At 40.6% G+C, this 23,302-nt stretch overlaps 1 protein-coding gene across 4 annotated transcripts in view; it reads right to left on the bottom strand.

The window, feature by feature from the left end:
• The window catches only part of PTPRM (protein tyrosine phosphatase receptor type M), a 746,863-nt gene that overhangs the window by 278,012 nt on the left and 445,549 nt on the right, over nt 1-23,302 (bottom strand). For all 4 annotated transcript variants that reach the window (XM_082668014.1, XM_082668012.1, XM_082668013.1 and 1 more), the window contains exons 10-11: nt 18,824-19,025; nt 15,937-16,039 (exon numbers count right to left, since the gene is read on the bottom strand). In XM_082668014.1, coding sequence (XP_082524140.1) covers nt 15,937-16,039; nt 18,824-19,025 — 305 coding nt within the window. The remainder of the gene's footprint in view (nt 1-15,936; nt 16,040-18,823; nt 19,026-23,302) is intronic.

Below are 23,302 nucleotides of genomic sequence, written 5' to 3' on the forward strand. Positions count from 1 at the left end.
TGAAGCAATTATACTCCAAAAAAGATCTATTGAAAAAAAAAATCTCTTGTGGCATCAGCTTCCCCGAGGACATCTGGCCTGGACCTAGTGCCCAAACGCTCCTACTGCCGGTGACGCCTGAAGACTGTCCTGTGCTGCCTACAGCCATCAACTTTCCCCCCAAATTAGAGATAAAGGAATGCCAACAAACAAAAAGCTCATGTCTTTGGATTCCCAATGCAATCTCCATTCACTACGACCACCTGTGCCAACAAAGACCCTCCCAAGTCTCAACAAGTCTCCCATCAGACTCCCGAGAGGCACGAGGATTCTTCATCAATAGGACCAAACACTGAGGGTAATGGCCGGGCTCTGGCTCAGATGCCTGCCAGGGTCCCAGCAGGCCTGTCCCGAGAGTGCCCGAGTTTCCCGGGGAGGAATCCCAGGAGTGGCAGGGTTTTCCTCACAGTTTCCATACTGCCCAGCTCCTGGCAGAAGGACGCTGCAGGGCATGACAACCAGGGCTGGTTGCTGACTCCCATCCCGCTGTGATGCCCAACGTGAGGAATGAGAACCAGGTAGATTGCTCTCTGGGGAGGGCAGGGAGAGCAGCCTGCAAACACGCAGAGCCTCGGTCTCTGCTCCCCTCCACCTCCCCACAGGTGCCTTCCAGGCAAACTTGGAACTCCTTTTTCTGCCTTCTCTAATCACGCCGCAGGTTACAAGAGCCATCATCTCTCAATTTTAGATGCTCTCCATTTTAATCATTTGCTCTCCATTTTAATCATTAAGGTGAAGTCAAAATATTACAGATGTGTTGGTTGTTTTGGGGGCAGTGGTGGCAGAATTTGGCAGTGGGAGCCCCTTGCACCCTTCCCAGGCCAGTGGCCCCTGGCCTGGCCTTCTGCAGAGAAGGCCCTGAGCAAGGCCTGTGCACCTGCCCTGCGGGCCCCGGAGCATCAGACTGGAGCATCAGACTGGAGCTCTGGTCTCCTACACAGAATCCTTCGGAGGGGATTATGTTGAAGAAAAAGAAAATCTGAGACATGAGGGAAGGAAAGCGAGACAGTATATTTTCATGCACAAAAGCAAGTTTGAAATGGAGTTTGAGGGAAAGTTAAATTAAGTTTCACAGTATAACTGCTCAAATACATCTCCTCTATTATTATTATCTTCCCCTGCAATTTTTCAGGCTTCTTTTCAAGGGTTCTGGAAGAACAAACTTAGTTTCCAAAATGAATTTTCAAAGAGATGACTGACACTGTCATCCTAAAAGCAACTTTAATAAAAATGATCTTTGTTTCCTGGCAGTAAAGGAATGCAGAGTATTATTTTTTAATACAATAAAAGTCACCTAAAATCAGGTGGGGGAAGGGTGGTGGCAGTGGTAATAAGGGATTTAGTACCTTTTGTGAACACACTCTGTAGCAATTCAGCTACAATAACTCATAAAAAAACCGAGCCAATATAGTAATACAAAACTGAAGTTTTACTGTTAAATGACATTTTAGTTTTTGTGACTATGTGAACCAATGAAAAAAGGAAAAATTTTAGGTTGGAAGTCAGGTATTTAGAGCTCCTTTCCTTAAACAATTTTAGCAATGGATAGAACCTTTTCAAAAGGTTCCAGAAATGTGACAAAAGAACCTTTTAGCCCCAAAGGTTTAAGATGGTCTTGCAGTTTACAATTCTTCAATAAAGAAGAGGGAACAATTAAAAAAAAAAAACTATTAATAAGCATTTCAAAAGAATTGGTATTTTCTTTCTTTATTCTCCGGAGACTATTAAACACGGTAATATGAAAAAAGAACATACATATCAACAAAAAAAGACTGATGAATTTGATTAAAACAATCCAATACACTAAAACAAAGCTGTTTAACCCAAGTCCTTCAAGTACTCAAAATTTCGCTAGTAAACACTGAGCAGATTTTGATGGAGTTAGGCTTGACCAAAAAAATAAAAAGGAGGTCTTAGCTTAAAAACAAAAATGAAGAAATAATGAAGAAAACCAAAACCAAAAACCCCTGCTTCTAACTTCTAAGAATGAAGTATTAGAGATAAACCCCAAAGATTACAAGGATCATAATCTAAAAACAAAGGCATTATATATTTTCTTAACACTGGAAGAGACAATAAAGAAAGGATATTAATTTTCAGGAAAGCCCATGTCTGCAAAGGAAGGTGTAACCACATTGGTTCCAGAGAGATTCTGCAGGGACGATGTCTGTGGTAGGGATGGCTCCTGGGAGGGGCCTTGCAGGCCATGCACTGTTCACAGGGAGAGCATGGCTGACTGTTAATCCCCCCAGACCTCAGTTCCTGTATCTGTACACAGAGTGCTGGCATTTGACCAGGAACTCTGCTCTGGATGATTAGAAATCACTCCATAAAGAACCAAGCATGGGACTGCCATATTATAGCGACTCAATCCAAGTAACAACAATTCTTCATTTTTTTATTAGCCTAATTATTATTCCTGTCAGATCATAACTGAGGTTCAGAAGTATTATACTGGGATTTAGAAACTTTCCTATGACACAGGCATAAGAAAAGAGGCTACCAAGTTATCTACAAGGTACTGCCGTCTTTACAGACCAGAATAGAGTCAACAATAAATAAGAAAAGCTTTCCTATATTGAGCTGATAACGTCTGTGGTAGATGCTGTCCTGACTGCTTTGCTTACTGTCATTCACCTCCTAGCTGCCCTTTGAGGTAGATATTATCACTCACAACTAATTGAGGAAGAAAATGAGACAGAAAAGTATCACTTGCCCGAGATTACAGGGCAAACAAGCACTAGGATTGAAACCCAGGGTCACCAAACTCCATGCTGTGATTGGCTGCATATTTGATGCTTCTGAACACCTCTGCACCTTCGTCCCCAGGAAAGAGCCCTTGTTTGTAACTACTCCAACCAGCAGTGCTTTCTCATCTCTGTGGGGTTTGGATTGGAACAGTAGGTCTTCTAAAACTGATGATTTTACAGAATGACTGCACATATTTCTTACGACGACCATAAACTTATTGTCAAAGTATGGGTTTCCTTTAGAATACAGATACTATTTTTTTTAATATAAATTTATTTGTTTTTATTTATTTATTTATGGCTGCGTTGGGTCTTCGTTGCTGCACGCGGGCTCTTCTCTAGTTGTGGCGAGCAGGGGCTACTCTTCGTTACAGTGTGTGGGCTTCTCATTGCGGTGGCTTCTCTTGCTGCGGAGCATGGGCTCTAAGCGCTCAGGCTTCAGTAGTTGTGGTGCATGGGCTTAGTTGCTCCACAGCATGTGGGATCTTCCCGGACCAGTGCTCAAACTCGTGTCCCCTGCATTGGCAGGCGGATTCTTAACCACTGTGCCACCAGGGAAGTCCCCACAGATACTACTGAAGTAGTAGTCTACTTCAGTAGCAGCAGTAGTAGTAGTCGTCTCGGTATATTGGCATAAAAGTTAAAGGGCAGTAGTGATTAGAAATTTTAAGCATTTTACCAAAAACAAGGAATAAAGGGAAAAAAAAACTGAACATCAATCTAGTCAGTGTGTTTTGTTAAGCAAATCCTGATATTATAGTTTTACCCTTTCTTAGCACTTCAGTTTACAAAGAACTTTCGCCTGTATTAATCCTCATGATGATGCTGTGAAACGGACATATCTTGTGTTAGACCCAATTTCAGAACTAAAGAAAGACCCAGAGTTCACAGGATGCCCAAGGTCACACAGTAGTGTAAACAACTCAGCCCAGATGCAAACCCTGGTCCATGCAATTGTTCTTTTCTTTTAATTGATTACTAATTAATTTTAAGCTTTCATTACATTTTAATTTGATTTTGATGATAGTTGTTTTCAGAGAATTCTTTGTAATAATTCTAAATGGTTCCCAGTTTCTTTTAAAAAGTATAATTCTGATATACCTTTCAGGTATGTAGCATTATAATTCAACATCTGTATACACTACAGAGGGGCCACCATGACAAGTCCAGGTACCATCCATCACCCCACAGTTCATGACCCTTCACCCATTTCTCCCACCTCCCAACCCCCTTTTCTACCTATGGGGGGCGGGTGGAAAGCAAAGGAGAAAGGAGGGTGTCAGTGACCCTGAGAGGTGAGAAGCAGAAGTTTCAAAGGGGTCAGTATAGGCGTGCAAGATTCTAGTGATGTTCCTGATGAAATCTGCAGTAGTCCTTCTGAATTTCTCTTCTTATTAAAAAAAATAAGATTGATCCAAGGGTAAGGGTAGGGTGTTTTTTTATGCTTCTGCACTCTATGGAAGGGTCATGGTATTTAACTTTTATTTAGAGATGAGAATATAAATTTTAAACGCTTCTTCTTCCTTATACATCCAATGAGTTAAAAGGAGGTTTGAGACCTTTGGCTTCTTATCTATAAAGGTTTCAGTGATAATTACTTCTCACAAGAAAAAGATGATGTTCAATTCAATAAACACTTATTGCACACTTAATTAGGTTTGAGGTACTGAAGGATATTCAGAAACTAAATTATGAAAATCATTTTGTGATCATTTTGCATTTCCTATTATATTTACATACATTTTACATAATAATTAGCCTAGGAAAAGGCTCACTTCCAACATTAAATTCATAAATCTAGTTAATACTCCTGAGTGCTGGTCAAGCTTCATTTACTATGTATGTGGTTTTAATTGTATTTGCTGGGATGACCACTGTCTACATCTCTTTACTTCCTCTGATCCTAGGCTGTTCTAAAGGCTGCTCCTCTCCTTGGTGGACCCACACCTGCCTTCCAGCCCCTGATTGGCCACTTCCTACTTTTCCGTTGAGTTTCAGCTGAAACAGCACATCCCGATTTCCTTGTTGGGATTTCATCCTTCTGTCATATGCTCTCAGTGTACTCTGGGCTTCTCTACACAGCTTGATCACCATCCTAGCACAGTGACTTGAAAATAAAGATGCTCAATAGATATTTGGTGCACAAATGAATGAATAATAGGCAAATGTCAACCCTCAAATTTCCTATAACACTTGGCAATATTGTAAAGGGCAACAATTTTAGCTAGAGACTAATAACTTCAGAGAGCTCTTACCAATTCTCACTGAGCAGGAAATACACTGACACTGGACAGGCAAACACTATTAGGGAAACATAGAGAAATGAAAAAAATAGGACACAGAGAACAGCTCAAAATGGATACGACGATATGGAGAAAACAAACATTGCTACCCAATCGTTCTACTATCTCACAGATTGAAGAACTGACTGTTAATTAAATTAAGGAGCTGAAAACCAAATATAGGTAACCATCACAAGCATAATGTAATAACAGACTTAATAAACTAATTTTTGATGAAACAGAAGGCACATCAGCTTTTTCCTGTGCTTTGCTGTTCTCATCATAAACGATTACACTGTCCAGACTTAGAAGCACTGGTTGAGAAAATGTTCTGCTGAAGAGAATGACATAAAACAGTGTTCATTATACGGCCATGTCCGCCCCCCTCCATAGGATCACGAGGTTCTGACACCTGAGGAGCGTGGTCAGGTCCTCTCCGAGGGGCTCCTTGGCTCCCAAAGCCCATAGCTCTCAGCAGCTCCCTGGACGGGCTTTCACTGTCTGCCCCAAGCGTAACTATCAGCCTCTTTGAACTTGTCATCTTTTCTCACGTACTTATGTGATTGTAACACTTAAAAAAATGAAAGTGAAGCGCCTATAGTCGGATCAGTCAGTCTTCGTCAAAATGTCCAAGATCCTGTCTCCCAAAGCCTAACAGTCTCAGCTCGGAACACCTCTAGAAATTCATCCCTTAAACTCCGTGGAATCAATAATCGTGATTAGGAAGACCCAGCAGCTGCTGAGAGCAAATGGCAGAGCAGCAGTGAGATTTGTCACTCAGGCGATAAGTTGTTCAATTCAAGGCATCGGCAACCTTCTGGGGCTCTGGGTTTACAACTGAGACAGCTTTTAAGTGATTCCACTGTTTCATTTATGGATGGTCCAGACAGACGGTGTGGGGGGAAGAAGCAGGGGGTAACTTTCTCTATTGTCAGTGGCCAGTGAGTTCAACCTGCATGTCTGCCTCCCCATCCTGACAGGTGGCTTCTGGGCTCCTGGTCAGCTGGTGGGGGGGCTGTGCCCAGCACTACTGACCTCACCTCCAGGGAGGCGGTCACGTATGATAACGTACGGCCTCCACTATAAATGACACTCAAGGGCCTTTGTGTAGCCTGCAGTCCAACCTCAGACATTGATCTTTGCAGAGACAACCATGGGTTCCTTTGGGTACAGGAATGAGAACAACGAGAAACGGTATGATCAAAACCTTGAGTCTTCCCTGTCCCTCAGCCAAGAGTCAGCCACACTCATCCGCTAAGCGTCCTGGAGCATTCACTCCTTTGGCGCTCTTTCAGTAAGACACCGTCTCATCCATTCGCTGGCATTGCAAACACACCCCAGTGTGTTTCATAATGGTCCCCAAAGTGCCTAGCACAGGCTCAGGGCAAAGGGGTTAGGGTGATCCAGTAAAAGGAAGGTAGAGAGAAGCAAAAAGACAAAGGTCCAGAAGGTTCTTCTGAGCAAGAAGCACTAACAACGCCACCTCTTTACCGCTTATGAAAACTGGGATTTACAAATATTCATATGGGGCTTCCCTGGTGGCGCAGTGGTTGAGAATCTGCCTGCTAATGCAGGGGACACAGGGTTCGAGCCCAGGTCTGGGAGGATCCCACATGCCGCGGAGCAACTGGGCCCGTGAGCCACAACTACGGAGCCTGCGCGTCTGGAGCCTGTACTCCGCAACAAGAGAGGCCGCGACACTGAGAGGCCCGCGCACCGCGATGAAGAGTGGCCCTCGCTTGCCACAACTAGAAAAAGCCCTCGCACAGAAACGAAGACCCAACACAGCCAAAATAAATAAATTAATTGAAAATATTCACATGATTAGTAATTTCCAGTAAATTACCAGAGAGTCATGGCTGAGCTAGTTTTTCAATTTTGAGTGTCCTAGTATGCACTTTAACAATACTTTAAACAGTTAACATCACCAATCACTTTGATTAGGCGATACATTCTCTTTTTTTCTTCTAAAAGAACTAAATGTTTCTGGTTCCCCTAAGTCCCGTTTCTAATGAAAATCAGCATTTGACATGTACAAGATCGCTTTCCTAAGTGTTAGCGATACCTTAACTGGGCGGATGAAAAGGAACCTGTACACCTGTCCTATGCCCCAACCCAGTAACCCACCCTCCACGGCTGCAGCTAATCTTCCCTACATTTTTTCCTTACCCAAGTCCCTGGAATCCCTGCTCACTGCCCATTGGATACAACTCCACCCCCTGGTATGGAGCATAAGGTCGCCCAATCAATCAATCTACCCCTGATCTCCCTTCCGCTTCTCCCATCCCGCCATCCCACCCCTCTCTAATTATATCACACTTCTCATCACCAGAGCAGGCCAACTTGGTCCTCCCCACCCTCCTGGGATGCATCTGTCTTGCTCAGTATTTAGTCCCTGCCACACACGTAACCTCCTGTCTCCATGTGACATACATCCCGTGGGCAACATCCATCTGTCAAGACTCAGCTCCTCTCTGGAATCTTACCCAACACCCCCCACCCCAGGTACAGCCCCGCCCTCCGGCTCCTCAGCACCCGAGACAGGGGACCAGAGCACATGCTGGGCTCACGTGTCGAGACTGCAACCCCCTGGAGAACAGAGCCCACGACAGGCCCCTCTGGATCCCCAGGGAGTCACACAGCACTCGGAACCTAGTGTCTACTGCGTCAGTGTAACCCCAACAGCAGCTCCGTGAGCTGACGTGGCGTCACCCTGAGGCTCAGAGATGTTACGAGATTTGTAACCATCACATAGATAGTCGTTGAGAGAGCTGGGATTTGAAACTGGGTTTATTTACTCCAAAGAGTATGTTCTTTCCCTGTATCATGGGAGTCATTTTAGAAAGTTAGGTCCGCTATTCACGTGATGCATATTCAGAGTAATTATTTGAATATCAGAAGAGTTTCCTGCCTATGTCAAAGGATGGAAGACTGATTCTGCCCATCCAAAAGACCACGCATGACACCCGATACTGTCTTATTGTTTAGGCCGTAATGATATTGCTTATTCATTACTGATAGATTCAGTAGTTTCCAATTAATTTAGAGCAAAGTACTGGGTAGATCTGAACATTATACATTGATTTATAATAGGTTAATTTAAAATGAAGCTAGTTTTTTTTTTTTTTTTTGGCTGCATTGGGTCTTCGTTGCTACACGCAGGCTTTCTGGCTTTCTCTAGTTGCGGTGGGCAGGGGCTATTCTTCGTTGCGGTGCACGTGCTTCTCATTGCGGTCGCTTCTCCTGTTGTGGAACACGGGCTCTAGGCGCGCAGGCTTCAGTAGTTGTGGAGCGCCGGCTCAGTAGTTGTGGCTCGCTGGCACTAGAGTGCAGGCTCAGTAGTTGTGGCGCACGGGCTTAGTTGCTCCACGGCATGTGGTATCTTCCTGGGCCAGGGCTCAAACTCGTGTCCCCTGCATTGGCAGGTGGATTCTTAACCACCATGCCACCAGGGAAGTCCCTGAAGCTACTTTTAAATTACAGAATCTTTGGATCTTAAGGTAAACTTTGTATTGTAAGGTTTTACACTATAGTTTTTTCTTTCATCCAGCAAGAAAGTAATATAAAGAGATAAATTTTTTTATGGATAAATAACAAAATATTTGCAAATCGCTATTTAACTGGTTCCTGAGCCAAGATCAAACTAATAGATAAAACTATTCTGATTAAAGGGCAATTTTTATAGAGACACAGATGTAGAGAACAAACCAATGGACATCAAGGGGGGAAAGTGGGGGTGGGGTGGTGGTGGGATGAACTGGGAGACTGGGATTGGCATGTATACACTAATATGTATAAAACAGGTAATTAATAAGAACCTGCTATACAGAAAAATAAAATAAAATAAAATTCAAAAAAAGGACAATTTTTAGAATCTGGAGAATAAATTCTAATATAATCATAATGATTGAATGACCATAAAATGGTACTTGAATAACAGATACCTTTCTTTTAAGAAAGTGAAAGGAGGAGCACTCTTCGAGAGTGGAGACAACAACAGACCCCATTGAGCCAAGCAAGTTACTTGTCTCATGGACTCTTCGTTGGTATGGCACGTTGCAAACTTTACTTTTAGAGTGGTTCTAAACAGAAGATTTGTTTCCTTTTGTTTTATGCTTAAGTTTATTCATAAACTTAAGTTTAGAGCTGATAAAGACCATAATTAGCTAACGACTCAGGGGTCAACATGGAAACACCTAACCTTTTTAAAGAGCTGTTGTACAGAACTGGGGTCGGGGGAGAGTTCATTACCTAGTTATAGTATCAGTTCCTCAAAACTTGCAAATGCATAAATAAACAGGTAACCAGAGGCAATCAGAATTTAAAATGCAGGAGAGACATTAGAATTTATAGGAATTCTATTTAGGATTTTATTGATAGACACACTTATTAAATTCTTAATTTATTTTTCATGTCAAATTAGATTTTTCGTGATAGCAGATTTGAAGAGAATGAGACAAACAAAGGAAAAGGTAGAGGCCCAGGGCTGGTCCTGTGAAAACAAACAATGAGAACCACCTACTGCTACAGCCTGAAGGGTGCCAGAGCAAGAAGAAACACTTACGTAGCATTTAGTGTGTGTGAAGTACGGTTTGAAGTACTATTTGAAATACAGTACCTCAGTTAATCCTCACAAGAACCCTATAATGCTGAAATGCTCAAAGGCTCCTTGCATGAAGCAGAAGAGAAAGGGGTGTCCAAGAAGGTGGTGACAACGCAGTGATAATGTCTTTCCTGGGACTTAGAAAGGGGAGACAATCATATAGATTGCTGCTGCTTTAAAAAAAATGTAAAAAGGATCTGGTCCATACTTCCTAACATCAAACTTCTAAACCGTAGTCAATCATATGCCAACAATTGTAATTCCTAAAATAGGAAACTTCTTAGAACAAAGTGCATGATTATCTCCTACCTTTCATTAGTAATAATGATCTCTTTCCTTTCTTTTACTGACAAAAGTTAGTTTCACTGTCCCATCCGAGGTGGCAAGTGTCACAGACTCCCTGGCACTCTCACGCTGAGTCCCTTTAACAAAAACTGCTGTGTGATACCCAGCTTGGGGCCATGAGTGCAGGCCCACAAAGAGAATAAAGCTCGTTTCCCATACAGCTCCAGGATCAAATGGAACGTGTGTGAGAAATATAACACATTTTCTTAAAATAAATACAATTGCTTTACTGCCTGTTTATTCTCAATGGAATGAAAACTTGTCCTTCACCTTCTTCGAAGACTAAGAGTGGATTTTTCAAAAGACAGAGAGCTGTATAATGAGAAAAATAGCATCCTTTAATGCCTTTTTCATTTTCTGTCTAATTTGTTACAAAAGAATATTTGATGAGTAATTTGAATAACTCAAGAAATACTGAAGTTAACAATGACACTTTAATATCAGAACGTTTCCTACTTTACCACGTAAAACAAAGCAGCATAAGGAAAAAAGTGTTAGGAGTAAATGAGAATAGCACACATTTGCAGTCTACCATGAGAAAAAATTCAAGGCAAAATCAGTTTAATAAAAATCTGGACATAGTACATAAAAATAAATTCTTGACTTATATATGAAACTGCAGGTGTTACATGATACAAGTCTTTTTGTTTTTAAATCAGAGGTGTTTTGGATGAATAAAGCATTTATGATTGCTTTTTACTAACAAGAAATATTTCCTATCTCATTTGAAACCTTACTTACCTAGGACACATTGTTGAAAAAAGTTAGGCAAAATATGTCTTCCATTCCTTATGCCTCCTCTCTTCCCCATTCATAAGGTAGTGAAGTTCCTATTTACTTTAAGATTTTGGCCCCGATTCTCAGCAACAGAAACTATTCACAAATTGCTTTTTAAACATAACTGTTGAGGAAGCATTCAACTTAGAGGATAGCCACAGTATAAGTCACCAATGACTGCCAATGCACAGCATCAAAATAATTGGGGCTAAAGACATGGAAACAACCTAAATGTCCATCGACAGATGAATGGATAAAGAGGATGTGGTGTGTGTGTGTATATATATAATATATATGAATATTACTCAGCCATAAAAAAGAATGAAATAATGCCATTTGCAGCAATATGGACAGTCCTAGAGATTATCATACTACGCGAAGTAAATCAGAATGAGAAAGACAAATACCATATGATATCACTTATATGTGGAATCTAAAATATGACACAAATGAACATATCTATGAAACAGAAACAGACTCACAGACATAGAGAACAGACTTGTGGTTGCCAAGGGGGAGGGAAGGACTGGGAGGTTGGGATTAGCAGATGCGAACTCTTATATACAGGATAAATAAATAAGGTCCTACTGTATAGCACAGGGAACTATACTATAACTATATCTCAATACTGAGATAAACCATAATGGAAAAGAATATGAAAAATTATATACATGTATAACTGAGTCACTTTGCTGTACAGCAGAAATTAAACACAATATTGGAAATCAACCATATTTCAATAAAATTAAAAAGAAATAATCTGGACTACTTTACTATTAGAAGAACAAAGTGGCTGCCATGAATTAAAATTACATTCACATGGTTCAGCCTCGGTGTTAATGTTTTGGTTGTTGCTGTGATTACTGCCCTCCTTCCATCCCTCCCTGTAGGCACACAACTGTAATAGATGTTTTCCCCACTCAACAGTTTCTCCTGAATGAATGAATCAAAGAATGATTTGGTAATCTTTGAACATTCCACTGAAATGAATATCAAAATATTTAATTAGTTAACATATTCAAGCACTGAGTTTTAATTACGAAGACACCGAGCTGCAAAACATTTATGAACAAATTAAAGCAACAATGCCTAAGGAACAAAAATGAGAGTCATTTGAATTACAAAAACGTGATTGAGTCTCAAGCCACAGCCCATTAGAAGGTATAAAACATCATTAATGAGGGTTACTGCACACAGCAGATTATATATAAAGACATATATCACAAGAGTAAAATCACAGACAGAACTTTTGTTAGTGCAAGAAAAGCACCACAGTTAGTGTAAAACTCATTCTTTATTTAGAGTTGCTCTTTTACTGCCAAATTATTAGGGTTTTCTCTGTTGGACTCTGTCTGCATGTAATAAACAGTGGGGAGAAGAAGAGAGAGAAATGAGGTGATTCTAAATGAGTAAAAGAAAATTAAGCTTTTCCCTGTCTTATTAAAGAAAAAAAATCGAATCCATGAACAGACATTAAAATTCTGTCCTAGGTGCTAGTTTACTGGCTGGAATGATGGAATTTGTGTTCTTCCTGGCCATCTCAGGATTTAAATAATTTTATGTGACAGAGCTGATGCGCTGATCGATAAAAAGACAACAATCATTTACACTGAGAGTTTAGTGCAATTTCAAGAATCCGCATTAACCACGCTGAGTGTTTGTAGTGGAATCAGTATACAAGCACCTCACTTAGTAAAGTGCCTCAGTGAAGTATGACTGAATTTTCAACACCAATGAATATGGATTAAAGAAAAATCAAATCAATCAAAAGAATGGGTTTTTTTGCAATCACACAATGACAGTATTTTTGAACACATAATTCTGTGCAAAATCCAGGAAAGCCAACAGATGTTCACTTCCATTTCTTCTTCTAGTATTTATCTTACCATTTGGGAAAAGCTTTCTTGTATTGCAGTTGATTACATGTGCATTTTGCAAATTTCCAGATGTGTTCAAATGTTTCAATCTACATTATGGCTTTATATTTTAGGTCCCTATGAGTCCCTAATCAGAGTTCTTATTTCTCTAAACATTAAATGAAATTGAAAATTTTCATATACCCCATTTAGACTGAGAGTATTATGGACATTTTTTTCCCAAACTAGTCTTTCTAGATATATTGGTCTTCCATCTACTCAATAGATAATCAGTCGCATTATGCTGTACTATAATAATGAATCCTTTGAAGAGAATATTCACTTTTCTCAAAAAAAAATATTTTTGACAGGTGAGTTTGAGATAATTTCCTCTCTCAAATTTGTGCCAATAAAATTTACCCATTTTAAGACAAGCATCCTTCCAGTAAAGGTAGCATCTGTAGTGGATTTCCCTGTAATGCTTATTGAACTGTTTGCCACGAGAATTGATCTTGATTCTAGCATTGTAGATTTCCACGATGGATATAGATAGTAAATTTGTTCATTTCAAGCTGCTAACACTGTAGAAGAGGGCATCATAGAGGCAGAATGCACAATGACCCCAGTCAATTCCAGGAATGCTTAGCCAGTAACAAGATGATGTTTCATAAAAGCAAAGCAGTGCTGAACTTGTAAAATCAGGCAGTATGACAGGTGTGAAAGAGCACGTGACATGATAAACTGAAATCTTCACAGAGTTAGAGCTGGGCCTGCTGAAATGATGTGAGACCTGCGTCTCAGACATCCTGACCAGCATCTGAATTTCTATTTTTATAGACATAAGAATACAAAGCCTGAGGATGTCTACAACTAACTAAGTAGTAAGGCTTCAAAGTCTCCAAAAACAACTAGAAAGGTGTAAAGGAAAAGAACAAAACCGTGCCTTAGCAAGGCAGATGATGGAAAACATGGGTAGTCATTTGGGACACAACTGACACTTTAAAAAGATAAGAAGAGGGTTTCTGGGGACAGGACTAACATGGATTGCCCAAAGAAGTGTCATTTGAAAACTTAGACTTGGAAAGATCTATACAAAGATGAGGATGGCAATCCAACTGAAAGGGTTAGAAGGAAAGAAGCAACAAGAATAGAAAATGTGTGAAAGGAATTTTTATGAGAATAAAGTAGAGTGTTGGAGAGATGGTTAGGGTTTCAGCTTCCTTCAGTTTGGAGGCTCTGAAAGTGAATGACCTCTACCCTCTCATTTCATCGAGATGCCTCTGTGGTAGAACCTGGACTCCTGTCCTAACGGCCTGTTTTGCTGAGTTTGGGCAACTCAAACTGGTCAGAAACAAATGATGTTCTCAAGGCCACGGTCAGAGCGTCAATTTTCATTTAATAATAATTCAGCTTTCTGGAGTGAAAAAGTCTGACCCGCGGCCATAGGTCTGCTTGGGTCTTGGAAAGCCATCCAATGAGGGTGAGCCTGGGGTCATTCAGTTCGTGCAACCCCTCAGTGCCAAACAAATCAACCCAAAGGGCCTGGGCAGTGTCAGTGGCATCGCTTTTCTGGCAGAAATAATACCTTACATCTGGAACAGAGCTTCTACATATTTCAGAGTGTTCTCACTTACTGCACCTATGAGTGGCGATCTGAAATCCCTTACATGGGCTACTACTTTGAGTAAGTCAGCAAACTAAAACTTGTTTCATATCATCTTGCAGGGTTTTCAAATAAAAGTTTCTGTGATTCGACCCTAATGTGAATTCTCTATCAACTACACTTGTCTGTTTTTCATCTTGAGTCTGTGAACTGAAACTTACATATCTTATCAGGCAGAAAGAAGTCCAATGGATCCGCCTTGGATACTGTAGTGAAAACGTGATCAAAGAGAGGCCAGGTTTCAAAAGGTTAATGAATTAAAATTCTACAAAAGGCACAGGGAAAGGAACCCCACCCCCGGCCCTGTAGCCTTAATTGTGAATGTAAATGTTTCCTTGGAGAACGCTATTCAAAGGAATAGGTTATTTTTAAGGGAATCTACTCTGTTAGTACAAAATATCTGAATCCCTCTGAAACAAGTAGAAATTTCATTTATATAGATTAATGAGCTTATGACAAGTTCATACTCAAGAGTTATTCAGGCATTCCTTTGCTCCTTCCTACGAAGAATAAATTTATTTTATTCATTCACGGTAAAAGTTATACTTTGTAATTTCTTAGCTATATAAATCATCACACGATGAGAAATGAGGCCTACATCATGGTAATAAACTTAAATCTGTTCAAATAAAGACTTCACAATCATCTTTCCAATCACCTGTTTCTTTAAAAAAAACAGTTATACACCACATATTCAATTGAGAGATTAGCCAATTTACTGAAGGTTAAGGACTTAAAACTCCCTGTAAACAAAACAAAACAAATCCATTTAAGGAATAGGGCTCACCTGACCTTGGGTAACTAAATTACAGGGAGCAATTACCTTTTAGGAGGAAAGCCACCTCCGAAAGGACTGGGGTTTTTTTTTTTTTTTTTAACATCTTTATTGGAGTATAATTGCTTTACAATGGTGTGTTAGTTTCTGCTTTATAACAAAGTGAATCAGTTATACATATACATATGTTCCCATATCTCTTCCCTCTTGCGTCTCCCTCCCTCCCACCCTCCCTATCCCACCCCTCCAGGAGGTCACAAAGCACCCAGCTGATATCCCTGTGCTATGCGGCTGCTTCCCACTAGCTATCTATTTTACATTTGGTAGTGTTTATATGTCCATGCCACTCTCTCACTTTGTCCCAGCTTACCCTTCCCCCTCTCCATATCCTCAAGTCCTTCTCCAGTAGGTCTGTGTCTTTATTCCTGTCTTACCCCTAGGTTCTTCATGACATTTTTTTCTTAAATTCCATATATATGTGTTAGCATATGGTATTTGTCTTTCTCTTTCTGACTTACTTCACTCTGTATGACAGACTCTAGGTCTATCCACCTCATTACAAATAGCTCAAATTTCATTTCTTTTTATGGCTGAGTAATTGTATAAGGACTGGGGTTTTTGTTCCTTGTCTTCAAAGAACAACCCACTTGCATCAGAATCAAACTCTTTACACAGTACTTGATCACCCCACATCAAAACCCTATCCTTCCCCTCAGTCCTTTCTTTTACTTAGAGTTCATAAGGATATGGGTTTACATGTTGACTGAGGCGTGGAGCAAATCCCCAGAAAACACATGTGAGATGACTTCAGTTTTCACCTAAAACCACCCCTTCTCCGCTTGGTACCTGACAGGTGCGCCTCGGCTGTGTGCAGGCTTCAGCAGGACCGTCACCGTGTTGTCGGTTTGATTCAAGGGCGTCTCAAGTTCATAAGCCGGCATGGAGGGTGCTGGGGAAGATGCATGAGATAGGAGACTCATGATTTCTGGTTTGTCTTTTCCATTTCCTTTCTACTTTCATTTACAATGAGCATTAAAAACACAGCACACTTAGTTTAAATTGCCTCTGTGAACCAACCACAAACAGCCTTTACGTATCTACCCAACCCTGAACATCAGGGACAGCTGTTAAAACCATCATGTGTTGACTTTGGTCTTGAGTTTAACCTGGGAGGGGGCACGAGGGGGGGCTTAGGAGGTGTTAGTAATACTGTTTCTCGATTCGGATTCTCGCTAAATGGGTGTAGCCATTACATCCATCAATACATGTACATCACTGTAATTAAATTGTAAATTGTAAAATAAATTTAATTTGTGTACTTTTCTGTACATATGCTTTTCTTAAAATATTAAATGCAAATTTAAGAAATAATTACTAGGAACATAAAACTGATCATTTCAGTTCTCCCATCTAAGTCAAGGTTTCTTGTGTACCAAATATCCATCCGGAGATCTGAAGAGGTCCTCAGGAGTCAGAGGGCCTGGCTGGACCTAGTGAGGCACCGGTGGGCTCTCTGGGAAAGCACAACCGAGGAAAAGATACTGAGTTGAAGTGAGAAAGGCTTGGGTTTGACTTTCTGTTGCCTTTTGTTTCGACCAGCATGAGAGCTTAGGCACAGTAATTCTCTCTGAAGCTTCAGTTAACTCATCTATCAAAATAGGAGAAATTACCCTCCAGGGTTATTACGGGAATTCAAAGAGATAATAGATAGAGATGGGCAAATCTAGTTCTACAAATGTCAGCCCTCTTCCCAGGGCGGATCCCATTTCCAAGGCCATTTCCTGGCAGTCTTTGCTTTCTAGATTGTTCAGCTCGTTACTAGAAGATAACAGCTCTTCGGTAATTCTGTCTTCACGGTGCACAAGAGACATCGCTGCACGAAGGCTGTGACGCCGGCCGCAGAGGCACCGGCCTTTGTAAGGCCCTCAGGTCGGGTCCCTGATGAGGACAGTAGAGGCCAGTTTGGCGAGTATCGTTTTTTAAATCTCTTACATACAAGAAGCTTTTATGTAAAAGACATGGGTTATAGCTCAGGTCCATTCAATGGATCTTCTCAGCATTAAAATTAGCCCTAATTCTGTTAAAAATTAACTCCAGTTCATAACACAGAGCTACATTTTGGATAGAGAGTAGTTCTCTGAGGTCCATGGAAGTAGAAAATAGGGGCCCAGAATCCGTAATTTCTTTGAACCATAAAAATCAAATAGTTATTCTTGATGAGCCTTTGCAGGCTAACTAAAATGTCAGCTGGCTTTGCTTCGGGATAGAACTGTTGAACTTGGCGGGCTAGGAGCGGCCAGACTCACACCAACCAGAATTTTTACCTAATACAAATGGTAAAAGTGAATTATTTTTTCTAAAAGAATAGCCTCTTTAAGATAATAATCGTTGAAATACGGCTTCCATAGGGAGAAATTACCAAAAAAGGGGCTTGGAGATATGTACACTGGCACACATTACCTCTTTAAACAGATAATACCATCTTAATTTACATCCAGGGGTAAATTCACTTGATCAAGATCAGAGAAAAAGCACTGGGAAAAATTATAACTAGAACTCATATTTTCTGATTCCAGGCCCAGTGGTCTTTCTACTCAGGCATCTGTACAACTTATGTCATTTTCCTAACCTCTGAAGTATCCTTCCTCTTTTCCAACTCTCCATGTTGTTTTTACAAGCTAATGTCTTATATCAAACATCAAGTATCTATTAAATTTCAAGTTAAGTTTGTGCTCATAAATTAACTCTTACACAATGCAAAGTTATCCCTTAAGTTATAATTGCTTAAAAACAAAATTCCAAACCTCACTCCTCCCTCAAAACCTAGTAGAAGGCTTAGAGTACTTGTGCTGTATTTCCTTCCCTTCCTTCAGTCCTAAAGAAAATCTCTCATAGAATTAGGGATGAGGGACAACAGATATAAAAATCAGGCTAAGTATTACTTAGCTGACCCTGACTGATGAGAAGTTACTCCATCACCTGCCTCCTGTTCTTCTACCCCCAACCAAAACAGTCACAGCCCAAACTCAAATACTGCCCTACTCGGATCCAAAGGGGAAAACGTAGAAAAGGAAAGACGTCCCCTGGAACTGTGTTTATTGCTGCTGCATATCCCACACCAGATGGCAACTCCATTTCCTCTAGTCTGAAGCACAAAGACATGTGCACAGGTGCACATGCCCAGAAATATTTCCCAAATTATGTCCTTTGTTGGATGGTGTAATTGAGTCTCTACAAGAAACAAGCTGGCGGATGTAAGTGCTTGGTGCCCCCCCTCTGTAGTAGCCTCTCTCTTGAGGACGTGAAACTGCTAACAGTGAAGGTCCCACGGAAGGCTGAGCCTTCTGGAAGGGACTCCACATAACGCTGCCTTTCTGCTGAGCACTCCCTTGTGAGAGACCTCGCTATGGAGACTTTCCCGACACTGCTGCTCTGGGAACTTGGGACTGCGAAGGGCTGAGAGTGCTGGGAACAGCATCTCCCACTCATGCCTGAGTTCTCCGACACACACTCTTAAAACAGTGCCTACCTCCTGACGCAGGACGACGATCCGAAGCTCCCAAATGATAAACATTTGCAGCGTTTCATTGAATTCCATAAGTCCGATTTTCATACTTACAAAAACATGAATTTACGTGTACGTTTGGGTGAGCTCTGCAGACTTGACAATGGGAATGAGAAAGTACCCAAATGCTACTTCTGATATAAGACACAGCTCATGAATGTACGATACCTGATATTTTGGTGGTGAACTGATTTGTTGCCGGGGGTCCAAAACCCTTAGCCGTGCTAGCTCGGATGGTGAAGGAGTATGTGGTTCCTGGATACAGTCCGAAAAACAGAAAGTGGGTTTCATTTCCCAGTTTTGAAACTCTTCCACTTTGATTGGATAGATCTATTTCTGGGTCAAAGGAACTGACTGCCTTGTAGGTGATCTGTAAGAGAAGACGGATGTGATGAAATACCTGAGGCAGATCGACCGAGACTGCATCTTTATCCAATAAGCCCTCCTGATGTATGCACTGTCAGACGCTTTATGATAAGCTGTCCTGCTCCCCTAGACTCTTCAAATCCTGGATCCAGTGAACGGGCACAGGAACTCAGCCAAAACTGTGATGAGTTATTACTTTTATAGACAGAGGAACTGCAAGCCAGTAGATTAGAACATAAAGAATGAGTTCAGGTTTAAGCTAATACCTTGAAGTTGTTTGTTTTCAAAGTGTCTTGTTGGAAAACTACATTACAGCTGGCTTAAAACAAAATAACAAAATAGACAACCAGCTCAAACAGATAAGGACCTGACAAGGGGAAGGCCTCATCTCTCATCCAGGGGTCAGAGTCTGATTTTGCCCTGAATAGGATTACCGTATGCTGGTAAAAAGGGCACTTTTAAGCGTTTTCCTTAATGTGGGCAAAGATATCTGCTCCTAGATGCGTGTCAGTAGCCCTTAATGCTGTGACTGTGGTGTTTGCAATATGTCCTATTTACTTTTTTCTTTAGAGCAATGCTGTCCAATAGGACTGTCAGGATGGGAATGCTCTATTCTGCAGTATTCAGTGTGGTGGCCCCTAACCACAAGTGGCCACAGAGCACTAGAAACATGGCCGGTGAGACGGCAGAACTGAAAAATTTACTTCATTTTATTATTATTTTTTAAAATCATTAAAAAAAATTGAAGTTACTTGATTTACAATGTTGTGTTAGTTTCAGGTATACAGCAAAGTGATTGTATAATTATACATACATATATACATATTGTTTTCCAGATTCTTTTCCATTATAGGTTATTACAAGATACTGAGAATACTTCCCTGTGCTATACAGTAGGTCCTCGTGGGTTATCTATTTTATATATAGTAGTGTGTATATGTTCATCCTAAACTCCTGATTTATCCCTTCCTCCCTTCCCCCTTCGGTAACCATAAGTATCTCTTCTATGTCTGTGAATCATTTTATTTTAATTAACTAAAATTTAAATTTAAATTGCTCTGAATGACTAGGAGTTTCCATTTTGGACACAGTGCAATTCTGGAAGCTTTATGTTTGCCACGTGACAGGTGTTCAAATCACCCTGGATGAGTCTGGATTGTGTGAAAATAAATATAACATAGGTGTCTTTAAATTTTGCCCTTTCAAATGATGTTTTAAAAAATTTCACTCTAGGGCTTCCCTGGTGGCGCAGTGGTTGAGAGTCCGCCTGCCGATGCAGGGGACACGGGTTCGTGCCCCGGTCCGGGAAGATCCCACATGCCGCGGAGCGGCTGGGCCCATGAGCCATGGCTGCTGAGCCTGTGTGTCGGAGCCTGTGCTCTGCAATGGGAGAGGCCACAACAGTGAGAGGCCCACGTACCACAAAAAAAAAAAAAAAAAAGTCACTCTTAGTAGTTCATCAACTCTTCAAGAACATGCATTTTAGGGGTGATTACTAATTTCTCCTCCTTGTAAAGGCATAATTTTTAAATGTGGCATATTCAAAAGTTTTAAATTGCAAAACTGAGCACTTTTCTTGCTTTTAGATAGGTTAAAGTTACTGATAATTTATGTGCATGAACACTAACACTGTTATTATACCAACTGATAATTGACATTCTTTCTTCTTATATTTATAGCATGTCATTATAATTAAGGAGACCTCTCTGAAAGAATATTTAGATTGAGTCAACTATGCTTTGGCAAGAAAATGTTTGCTGTATATATTAATCACCGCCGTGCATGACACCATCAGAGTCAGGCAGAAGATCTGCTGTTAACCCTCTCATGGGCTTCCCTCATGAGGTTCCTCTGAGTCAAGAGACAAGACCACGTACACCAGCAGCTGCTGTCGGGGGAATTCAATGTCACTGCTTTGCGCTTAGCTGCGCACTTTGAACTCCATCCTGAGAGCTCCAGAGAAGAGGTAGAGAAGGCAGATCTAAGCTGTGACTACATAACTGCTCCTCCAAATTTATTAATTCCCTCATTCACAGCAACTTCACTGCACGTCTCTTGTGTGCCAAGCACTGTACTCCGGGCTAGCCGGGGTCTCATGTGGTGATTCAAACACAGTACCTGGCGGGGGGAAGGTAGCAGTCTGGTGGTAAGGGGAGACCCAACCCAGCAGTGAGGATGCAGTATAATTAGCATAAGGACTGGCCTTATGAAAAACTTTAATGGGATACAAATGCGTACGGGACAAAGTTCAAACTTCTGAGTTCCCTGCTTAAGACTTGCCTACACCTTCTTCTCTAAACTTCTTTTTCTTTTTTTTTTTAACATTTTAATTGGAGTATAATTGCTTTATAATGGTGTGCTAGGTTTTGCTGTATCACAGAGTGAATCAGCTATACGTATATATATATCCCCATATCTCCTCCCTCTTGTGTCTCCCTCCCACCCTCCCTATCCCACCCCTCTAGGTGGTCACAAAGCACCAAGCTGATCTCCCTGTGCTATGCAGCTGCTTCCCACTATCTATCTGTTTTACATTTGGTAGTGTATATATGTCCATGCCACTCTCTCACTTTGTCCCAGCTTACCCTTCCCGCTCCCTGTACCCTCAAGTCCATTCTCTATGTCTGCATCTTTATACCTGTCCTGCCCCTAGGTTCTTCAGAACCATTGCTTTTTTTGGTTTTTATTTTTAGATTCCATATATATGTGTTAGCATATGGTATTTGTTTTTCTCTTTCTGACTTACTTTACTCTCTATGACAGTCTCTAGGTGCATCCACCTCACTACAAATAACTCAGTTCCGTTTCTTTTTATGGCTGAGTAATATTCCATTGTATATTTGTGCCACATCTTCTTTATCCATCTGTGAATGGACACTTAGGTTGCTTTCATGTCCTGACTATTGTAAATAGAGCTGCAATGAACATTGTGGTACATGACTCTTTTTGAATTATGGTTTTCTCAGGGTATATACCCAGTAGTAGGATTGCTGGATCATATGGTGGTTCTACTTTTAGTTTTTTGAGGAACCTCCATACTGTTCTCCATAGTGGTGGTATCAATTTACATTCCCACCAACAGTGCAAGAGGTTTCCCTTTTCTCCACATGCTCTCCAGCATTTACTGTTTGTAGATTTTTTGATGATGGCCATTCTGACTGGTGTGAGGTGATACCTCATTGTAGCTTTGATTTTCATTTCTCTAATGATTAGTGATGTTGAGCATCCTTTCATGTATTTACTGGCAATTTGTATATCGTCTTTGGAGAAATGTCTATTTAGGTCTTCTGCCCATTTGTGGATTGGGTTTTGTCTTTTTTTGATATTGAGCTGCATGAGCTGCTTGTATATTTTGGAGATTAATCCTTCATCAGTTGCTTCATTTGCAAACATTTTCTCCCATTCTGACGGTTGCCTTTTTGTCTCATTTATGCTGTGCAAAACCTTTTAAGTTTCATTATGTTCCATTTGTTTATTTTTGTTTTTCTTTTCATTTCTCTAGGAGGTGGGTCAAAAAGGATCTTGCTGTGATTTATGCCATAGAGTGTTCTGCCTATGTTTTCCTCTAAGAGTTTTATAATATCTGGCCTTACATTTACGTCTTTAATCCATTTTGAGTTTATCTTTGTGTATAGTGTTAGGGAGTGTTCTAATTTCATTCTTTTACATGTAGCTGTCCAGTTTTCCCAGAAACAATTATTGAAGAGGCTGTCTTTTCTCCATTGTATATTCTTGTCTCCTTTATCAAAGATAAAGTGATCACAGGTGCATGGCTTTATCTCTGGGCTTTCTATACTGTTCCATTGATCTATGTTTCTGTTTTTGCGCCAGTAGCATACTGTCTGGATTACTGTAGCTTTGTAGTATAGTCTGAAGTCCGGGAGCCTGATTCCTCCAGCTCTGTTTTTCTTTCTCAAGATTGCTTTAGCTATTCGGGATCTTTTGTGTTTCCATACAAATTGTGAAATTTTTTGTTCTAGTTCTGTGAAAAATGCCATTGGTTGTTTGATAGGGATTGCATTGAATTTGTAGATTGCTTTGGGGGGTATAGTCATTTTCACAATGTTGACTCTTCCAATCCAAGAACATGGTATATCTCTCCACCTATTTGTATCATCTTTAATTTCTGTCATCAGTGTCTCATACTTTTCTGCATACAGGTCTTTTGTCTCCCTAGGTAGGTTTATTCCTAGGTATTTAATTCTTTTTGTTGCAGTGGTAAATGGGAGTGTTTCCTTAATTTCTCTTTTAAATTCTTCATCATTAGTGTATAGGAATTCA

The sequence above is a fragment of the Grampus griseus genome (genome assembly GCF_964374135.1).
Source record: "Grampus griseus genome assembly, chromosome: 12".
Taxonomy (NCBI): domain Eukaryota; kingdom Metazoa; phylum Chordata; class Mammalia; order Artiodactyla; family Delphinidae; genus Grampus; species Grampus griseus.